The following is an 8,854-nucleotide window of genomic DNA, read 5'->3' on the forward strand; positions in this document are numbered from 1 at the left end:
AGGCGCTGGAGGCGATGATGGAAAATGTGCCTAACAAGAACTCGTTACGCCTGGACTACGCCGACAAGCAGGGCAACTCGCATCTGCACTGGGCGATCCTGACGAACTGCGAAGACATTGCCATCCGCTTTGTGGAGCTGGGTATCGATGTCAATATGGAGGATAACGAGCACACGGTTCCACTCTACCTGTGCGTGCGGGCCGCCATGGTGCCGCTCATGAAGGAACTCGTCAATCGAAGCGACGTTTTTCTGATTCAGACGTGCCCCTTCCACAATGGCACGACAGTGCAGCCGGATCGCATTGCATGGCTGGATTTCGTGCCGGCGGATGCAGACGCCGCGAAGCAAGAAGTCATTCAGCTGCTGCAGGAGAAGCTGGACGAGGTAACGCGCAGCCTCAACGCCGGCGCCGACGGCGCTGGCAAGAGGAAGAAGAAGGCCGCTCCAGCGGTGAAGCGCATGAAACTCGCGCCGTCCGCCCCGGTGCGCTACCGTTCTCGCAGTCGCACGCGCAGCAGCAATGTCGCCAAGTAAGCAGAGAGAGAGAGAGAGCGAGTCTACTCCATTGCTTGTGGAGTGATGCGCACATGTACACTTGTGTGATGTTTGTGGGCGTCCGCGTACGCTGAGTGCGCTTATAGAGGCACGAAAAAGCGGCGTGCACGCGTGTAGCAGAGGACGGTGTGCCGGGCGTCGAGCTATGCTGGCTGGCTGCGTGCTTGTGTAAAAAGGGCAGCATATAGTGCCTTGCAGGAGAAGAGTGATGACGACTGGTCGTTTATGATGTATGTATGTTAAGTGCTCACCAATTGCGTTAGCGTGAGGCGTTGTACACGTACGCGTTCGAAGCGCTGCTTATGACGCTCGCTGATCCGAGTCTGTGCGGATTGAAGGGTTGCAGTGGTGGAGGGCGGAAAGGAGGCGGAAAGCGAAGTGAAGTGGAGGTGTACGGAGATGAGTAAGGAGTATGGCTGTGGGACTGTGGCGACCATACCAAGTGGAAGCGTCAGAGAGTATGAGGCAAATCGCACGTAAACGCTGGCCTTTGACGCCTTGCGTGTTGGCTCACCGTTCTCGAGTAGTGTTGACCGCTGCCCCAGGAGGTTTTCACTCTTTTCCTGCCTACACGTTCGTCTCTAGCGCATGCCTCTTTTCCTTTTCTCTTTTCTTTCCCTCTGGAGTTGTCTTTGTGGGGCGCACGCTCAACGCACTCTTCCACTCCCGACTTCGCGACTACCGCCGTGCTCTCTCTGTGTTGCTCTGGCTGCATTCGCCGCCTTATCCACTTTCCTCTTTTGTCCTCACTCTTCACCCTCGTGCTTATCCCCATTCGAGATGATTTCGCGCGCGCTCTCTAGGCCGTCTGCTGCTACCCCCCTCCCCCCTACCTGTAGTCCTTTGCCGTCCCGAGTCTTTCTCCACTTGCATCGCTCTGCCTCGTACTGTTCTTCTGCGTTCCCCCCTCTGTTTGAAGTTTTTCCCTATTGAGAGGGTCTCCTCTGTTGTTGTAGTGCGGCGCAGCACTCGCCCTCTCTGTTTCTTTGCGCGTGACATTCATATATGGATGATGTAATCTCTAGCACCCCAGCTGCCTCTTCCTTCTCCCTCCCTCCCCCCTCTCCCCCTTCCACCAGGGGTCTGTGCCACGTCTGTATGCCCCTTCCTTTTGTTTATTTCCTACCCCTCTCTCTCTCTCGTCTTCATGACTTAAGCGATGTTTCATGCTGGCCCTGACTTCCTCTCGCTCAAGAACAAGAAAAGGAAACCTCTAGTGGGTTTGCCGTAGGCGCGTGCCTGTGTTGGCCCTCGATCGCTATCCGATCGCCCTCTCTCTCTCTCTCTCTCCTTCCCTCCTCTCTAATGGCTTCGTGGATGTCTGCACGCGCCGCAGCCCCGCGCACAACTGACCCCACCCCACACCCAAAGAGTAAGCAACACAGAAACCCCTGTGTGCGAGGGGAAGAGACAAGCAAGAGCGAGCCTCTCTACTCCCTTCACATGGCTACGACGCTGCGCTGCACATTTGAAGAGGCGGCGGCTGGCGCTTGTTTATTCCTCTTTTCCACCCTTTGCCAGTAATTCCAGAGGTGACGAAAAGAGTTGTGGTACGGTGCTCGCTTGTTGAAGCAGTGCATGCGCTTCTTCACTGTCGTGCTTGACTTTCCCTCTGTGTCGAAGGGGCGGGTATACAGTGCACGTCCGTTGTTTTTGTATGCCTGCTTACCTTCTGGGAGACTCTCCCTCACCGCTGTGGTGGGGCGGGGGGAGGCCGCTGCCTTCACCCCCCCCCCCTCCCCTGCTCCCTGTACTCTTTGAGCAGCAGACCGACCGGACACTGCCCTGCGCGGTTTCTCCTGCTCACCTCGTCCCTCCTTTCGTTTTCGTTTTCTCTATCGCCTCTGCCTCACCAGTCATATACCCGGGCGTGTGGCCGTTGTCGGTTTCTTTGTGGTTATCATTTCCTCCTCCCCCCCTTTTTTTTTTTTACCCTCTCACTGACGCACTCACTCGACTACGCACCCACACACGCTTTCTCACATGAGTGTAGCCCCAAATCACACTGCTCTCACGTAACGCGCCTCTCGTCCCCCTCTCTCTCTCTCTCTCTCTATTTCCTTCCCCCTTCCGAGCTCTGTTCGTCTGCTGCTAGCGTAGCGGAGGATCTGCGTGTGCACGTGGACGTGTTGAGGACGCCACACACAGGCGCAGAAGCTTTTTGTGCGCCTTTGCGTCCGCTGTTCTCACGCGTCGGCTCAACCCCTTCAAGCGTCGTACGAGGCTTCGCTAAGGAATATGGACTTTAACCCGATTAGCATTGAAGAAGGTGGCCATACCCAGCGCCAGAACGGCGTGGCGAATGCAACTGCCAGAGTGCGCGCCGCTGGCCGAGGTGATGCAGCCGGTCTGCTCAGCCAGCACGCGTCCTTCGGCGACGCGCTTCGTGCCTGCCGTAACGCATTTTACTACCACACAAGTTGGTCGGTTCCGTACCCCGAGGTGCCTGCTGTCCCGATGCTGTACTACCCTGACGAGTATAAGCTCATGGTTGAGTCCACCATGCCACTCGGCATCATGCAGTCGGAGCTGGACGCAATGCAGACGGGCCTCCTCGACAGCATTCCGCTGGCGTACTACCCGTTGGAGCCGAATGCGCTGGACGAGGCACGGCAGGCGCTGAGGCGCGCGGCGCCGCCGAAAAAGCGTGCAGCGGCTGCAGCAGAGGTGGACGACGTGACATCGTCTTCATCTACCTCGGCAGCGAATGCGTCCGATCGTGCTCGCCCGCCGCACGGTCGCCTCGATCCTGGCGACGCGGAGATTGCGAGTATTGTGGTCGACGCGAATGAAATTCAGATTCGCAACCTGCCGTCGCTCACCCAGGTGCAGCGGCCCCTGTACACGGATATCGGTTTGGTGCCGCAGAAGGAGCGGCATGCCGCGCGTGTGGCGCGTACACAGCCCACGGAGACAAAGCCACATGATGCCGCGCTGACGACAGAAGAGGTGGTGCGGCAGTGGCGTCTCGACGTGCAGTCATCCTTCGTGCAGGTCTCGCAGATTGACAGCGGCTTTGCGCGCTTCATTGGGGAGGTTGCGCACGCAAAGCTTGGCCTGGACCGAAACAATGTCTCACATATGCGCCTGACGCGTGCACTGTGGGCTCTTCTTTATCAGGACACGACGAAGCGGCAGCAGCGCAAAGTCTGGTACGCGATTTGCCACTTCTCCTCTATCTTTAGTGACACCCCAGCGGCCTCTGAGGCGGCGGTGGCGCAGCTGTTGCGCGAAACGGAGGCGCTGGGGTTGTCTCAGTACTCGACCAGCTGGCGCCCTCTGTTGATGGAGTACACGCGGGCTGTGAGCGACTACATCGCAGCGCTCCCCGGCGGCGTGGAGCAGCGTCGCGAGAATCTGCAGTTTCACGCCAAGGAGCTGGATCAGCTGTACACGGGTAACGTGTACACCAACATCAAGCTTGACGGCAAACTGGCCCGCACGAGTGCTGATCGTCTGAAGAACACCATTTACCCAGTAGAAGTGATGCCAGTGTACCCCAGCGGGTACCAGCAGGCGGCTTCTCTGGGAGCTGCTGTGATGCGGCTGCACGACTCGGAGGAGCTCGACTTCCTCGCTGAGCGTGACGCCTCGTTGCACCACGTCATTCTTCCTGACGCTGTCTTGCCCAAGGCCGCTGCCGCACGGCCGAACATGCTTGTCGGCAGCTGCAATCTTCTTGTCGCTGACGACGGTGACTTCGCGAATGTGCAGAGGGGCGCGACTATTCGGTACAGCGTCTCGACAGAGAACACCTACCAGACCCTGCGCCAGGACCCGATGAGCACGTCCAGCTACCTGCTGCGGGTGGGACAGGTGGCGACTGACGCCGCTGCTTCCCTCGGCGCCAACCACGACGGTCGCTACGTCATGTACGACCGTATTGGCCACCGCGATGTTTACCAGAAGACCAACCATACGGACACCAACACGCTCTCGCGCTACGTGGTGATGTTCACTGACATGCCGGCCGCGGCCGGGGCTTCTGAAGCAACCGCTGGCGCTAGCAATAGTGGCCACCTCAACAGCGTGAAGCGAGAGCGTGAACAAGTGCCGGCTCACGAGGCGGCGGCGGAGCCCTCGGAGCCTGTTGCACAGGTGCTTCGCACAGAATGATGGTAGCAGGGGGATGGTGGACTAGATTTAAGGCGGGAGAGTGCTGCGACTGCTGAGGGGCAGAGCTGACTCATTCCCTTTCTAATATGGCAAGGGAGTTGGGTGCGAGAGGGACGACGGGAGAATGGGGGGGGGGTAACAGCTTTTCTGTGATGAACTGGAGCGTTGGTGTGGGAAGGATTTCGGGTTTTTTTGTCACCTTTCTCTCCGCATTGTTCACCTTGTATTGTGTATGGCTGTCTGTTTAGTTTTCTTCCTCAATATGCATACCTCACGGTGCCATGCTCGCTCTTGGCCCTTTGCCGCCCTCTTCTTCTCCCTTTTCTTTCATGGTCGATCCCTTTTGCTCCTTGTTGGCGTTCATTCTTTAGCTTTGATCGTGTCGCTGATGTGCAGCGTGGTGTGCCTTGTGTGCCGAGCAGCGGCTTCGGATGTGATCGACATCGACACACCTACGCAGGAGCACGTAGTACGTCAGTTGTTTTGGGACTCGTGTCTGCATGAATGGGCGTATGCTTCTCTCTCTGGGAGTGCCTCAGTGTAGCCACTCAATCCTTCAACAAAGCAGCGTGTGGCTTTTCGGGTCATGTGAAGTTTCATGCGTGTTTATGTCTGTGAGAGGCCCTTGTCGCTAGCAGCTCCCCCCTCCCGGCAGGCGATAGATCAGTCGGTAGGTAGGTGCGTGGGAGGCAAGCCAACGCGCTAGCTTCACACCTCCATGTACGCATCTTCTCTTCCCCTTATCGCTGCACAGCCGCCACCTCTCCTTGGTGTTTGTTCTCTCGTCCCTCTCTATCGAGTGTTCTCTGTGTGTAGCCCTGTACGTCAGCTTCCTCCTTCCTCCTTCCTCCTCAGCTCTCACTGATGTCTCGATCATGTGATTTGTGTGTCTTGATTTCTGATGATGATGGAAGAGGGCGTGGTGAGTGGCTCTCCCTTTTCATATCTTCTTTGCACTTTTCTTTGTCTCTCTCTCTCTCTCTCTCCTTAGTGTGCATCGGCGCACGTGGGGGTGTCTACTCCCGTGCACGTGTGCGTGTGTGTGTGCGCAGGAGCGCATGGGGCGAAGTTCCTTGACGGACTGGTTGCGACTCGTAAGTAATCGAAACTGTGAAGCGTGACAAAAAAAACAAACAAACAAGCGATCACGAAACACACGACCCTGTGAGTGCGCCTACCGCGCACGGCGCGTGGCGTGGGGGAGGCATCCCCATGATGAAAGACGGTGACGCTCCGTCTTCGTAGCGTGTAGTTGACGGGACAGCGTGAAAAAATGGTCTGGGCAGAGCATGTGCGCTTCACCACCATGTTGAGGTCAAATGGCGCTGCTGTTTCCGCATCAGCTCCGTCCGCATCCAATGAGGTATTTGTGGCGAGTTTTATGGGGGCCCACACGCCTTATGGTCTACCTGTGTCACTGCCGCCTTCCTCGTTCTCCCTCGCCCTCTGAATGTGGACTCTCGCTCCCGCTCCATCGCACACCTGCTCTTCGTTCTTCTCCGCCTTATCCCTCTCTGCCTCCCCCCCTCCCCCCCACCACGCACACACCGGCTATGCGGCGCAGGCACTGTTGTCATTGGCTAACGAATCATCAAAAAAAAAAAAAAACGCAGCGACAGGAGTAACGACACGCGATATATGTAATTGAGTGGCATTAAACTGAATCAGCAGCAAGCGAAGACGCCGACAGCGCTGTTTTTTTTTTTTTCCTCTCTTAATTTGTCCTCCCCCCTTCTCCTTCAGAGCCGCTGACGTGTGACGGCTTTCACTCGTCACCTCCTGAGCGTCTTGTCGAGACGCACGAAGGGACAGTCGTGAGAACGAAGGAAGAGAGCGAGAGAAAAAAAAAGGCAAGAGACGAACAGAGAAACGAAACGCCAGAAAGATCAACAGACAGAAATACAGATCATCACTCAGACAGACACACGTGTCACAGAGACGCCTCGACAGACTCGCAGCGCAGTCGCCGACTTCCCCCCTCTTCTGTACACCCGCGTGACGCTGTGCTTGTTCGAGTGTGGAGGAGGCCAGGGCAGCACGGCATCTCAGTTGAACTCCCCAAAGAGAAGAAAGGGGCGCGAAAAGGAAGGGAGGCAAACAGAAGAGAGAGAGACACACACACAAGGGCGTGCGTGTGCAGAGGGTCATCACCCCAGTCCCCCCTTCTCCCTCCTCCCCCCGCCGTTTCAATCGCTCATTCACTGAGCCCATTGGCACCCCCCTCCTCTTTTATTTTTACGGCTTTTGTGTGCCTCTTTGTACGCGTCTGCGGCGGATCTCTCTTTTTTTGTTTTCCTTTTTTCTTGCTCGCTTTTCTCTTGTCGGCTCTGAATCTCTCAGTCACAAAACGTGATTGTCCCCCCCCCTTCCCACCCGCGCGCCTCCACACACTCACACACACACACGCAGACCCACGCGTCTACACACTCAGAACTCGCCAAAGGCAGGGAGAAGCCCCTCTCTGACGCGGTGGTCGTGGCAGCAGAAGAAGCACAATCGACAAGGCGTCAAGGCAGTGTCTACTTGACAAGCTAGCCCGGCGATTGGCAAGTCGCGCACTTGCTCTATCTGACGTCAGGTTTTTGCGTGCTCTTGCTATCACAGTTCTTCTTGTTGTTGATGGTGGAGCGGTGGCAGACGCATTCTCTCCTTTGTTCTCCTCCACGAGCTGGGCTGCTGAGCACCACACGCACGCACCCATTACCACCGACAATCCACACGCGTGCGCCTGATTTTTTTTTCTTCATTACACAGGTACTTTGCATTGTGTCTGCTGTAGCGACGTGACGTCTCCGTCTTGTAGCTTTTAAGGCCATTCGGACTCTTCTCTCGCTCGCTTTTGCACAGTCCGCCTCCACGTGCCCCCCTCTCCCCTCTCCCCTCCCTCTCTGTGCTCACGGTCGCCTCTGGTAGCCCTGATTCTGTGGGCTTTCTTTCGGTTCTTTCTGTCTGCTACACCCCACCTCTCCCTCCCTAACTCCCTCTTCACCCCCATTTTCCTTGCCTGTGCTCACCATCTCTTCACATCTTTCCTTTCTGCTCTCTTTCTTTGCTAACTATTCTCCCTCACCCCCCCCTTTCCTTTAGGTCTGACCACGGTGTCTGCCTCTCCCCTCGGACTCGCTTGTTCACTGTCTCTCTCTCTCTCTCTTTGTTGGCACCCGACTTGGGTAGGACTCCAGCAGATCGCACAAAGGGGGGAAGAAGAAAACGGAGGAAAGCGGAAAATTTGTGTAGTGAGTAAGGAGATCTTGCGGCAACATTTGGGCAGCGACAAAGCGTAACAACTCCTGGAATAGGGGAGGAGGGGGGGACAGACGAAAAGAACAACAACAGACGAGTTGGCAAAGCCAACAACGTTACCAGAGCGTAAGAAGCACGCGCATCTCCCCAGTTCACACTGGAAGCAGAAAAAAAAAACAAGAGCTCAAACACTCAGAGGAAGAAAGCACGTGCATACATACATCCACACAGACATATAGAAGGTAGTGTGCGCGTAAGTGTGTGTGGTTCGCCCCTTTCTTAGCGTCATCACTTATTTTATTTTATTATTTCCCTCTTTGGTTTTTGTATCGTTTGTCGTTTGATCGGTGGCCCTCTTTGCGCCCTTTTGATCCGCTGATTCCAGACCTCCCCTGGGGGAATAGGGGCGTTTCCTCTCTCTTCTCTTGTGCGCGCGCGCGCGTGTGTGTGTGTGTGTGCGTGCGTCAGCTAACAACAGCAGAAAGGGGAAAACGTCGACACGTCCTCTGGCAGACTTAGCGGGATTACGATAAGGGTAACCTACAGACCCACACGCCATACCTCTAACATTCGCCGAAGGAGAAGGAAAGACTCACCGGCGAAGCAACGTTGGAGTTGAAAGGAGCAGAAGTCTGCGTAAGAGAACGAAGAAGGTTCCCATTTCGGGTTTGCCCCCCAGAGAGCTCTCCGTTTCCCAAGAAGAGTTAGAGCTGCTCTTCCCATCATCCCCACCAAGCCTAGAGGAGGCTGCTATCGTCTACCGAGCCGTCTCTATTCTTTTCTCTTTTTTTTCCCTTATCCCATTTCTGATTCCCGGACTCCGGGGTCTCTGTGCTTCTGTGTCCCCCTATTTCCCCCAAGCTGCCCCCCCCCCCAGAAGGCCAGAGCCCCCCCCCCCAGCCTTGCCACCCCAGTAGTGAGGTTGCTTGGAGACTGAT

At 56.3% G+C, this 8,854-nt stretch overlaps 2 protein-coding genes across 2 annotated transcripts in view; both read left to right on the forward strand.

Moving 5' to 3' along the window:
* Positions 1-536, forward strand: part of LBRM_29_1160 (conserved hypothetical protein) — a gene marked incomplete at both ends in the record, with an annotated part of 1,083 nt that extends 547 nt beyond the window's left edge. The window contains one exon of the mRNA XM_001566411.1: positions 1-536. This exon is cut by the window's left edge and continues 547 nt beyond it. Coding sequence (XP_001566461.1) covers positions 1-536 — 536 coding nt within the window.
* Positions 537-2,795: 2,259 nt separating this feature from the next.
* On the forward strand, positions 2,796-4,673 carry LBRM_29_1170 (conserved hypothetical protein; the record flags this gene model as incomplete). Its single annotated transcript, XM_001566412.2, has 1 exon — positions 2,796-4,673. The coding sequence occupies one exon, from the start codon at positions 2,796-2,798 to the stop codon at positions 4,671-4,673; it is 1,878 nt and encodes a 625-aa protein (XP_001566462.2).
* Positions 4,674-8,854: the final 4,181 nt, after the last annotated feature.

Source organism: Leishmania braziliensis, chromosome 29 (genome assembly GCF_000002845.2).
Source record: "Leishmania braziliensis MHOM/BR/75/M2904 complete genome, chromosome 29".
Lineage (NCBI taxonomy): Eukaryota > Euglenozoa > Kinetoplastea > Trypanosomatida > Trypanosomatidae > Leishmania > Leishmania braziliensis.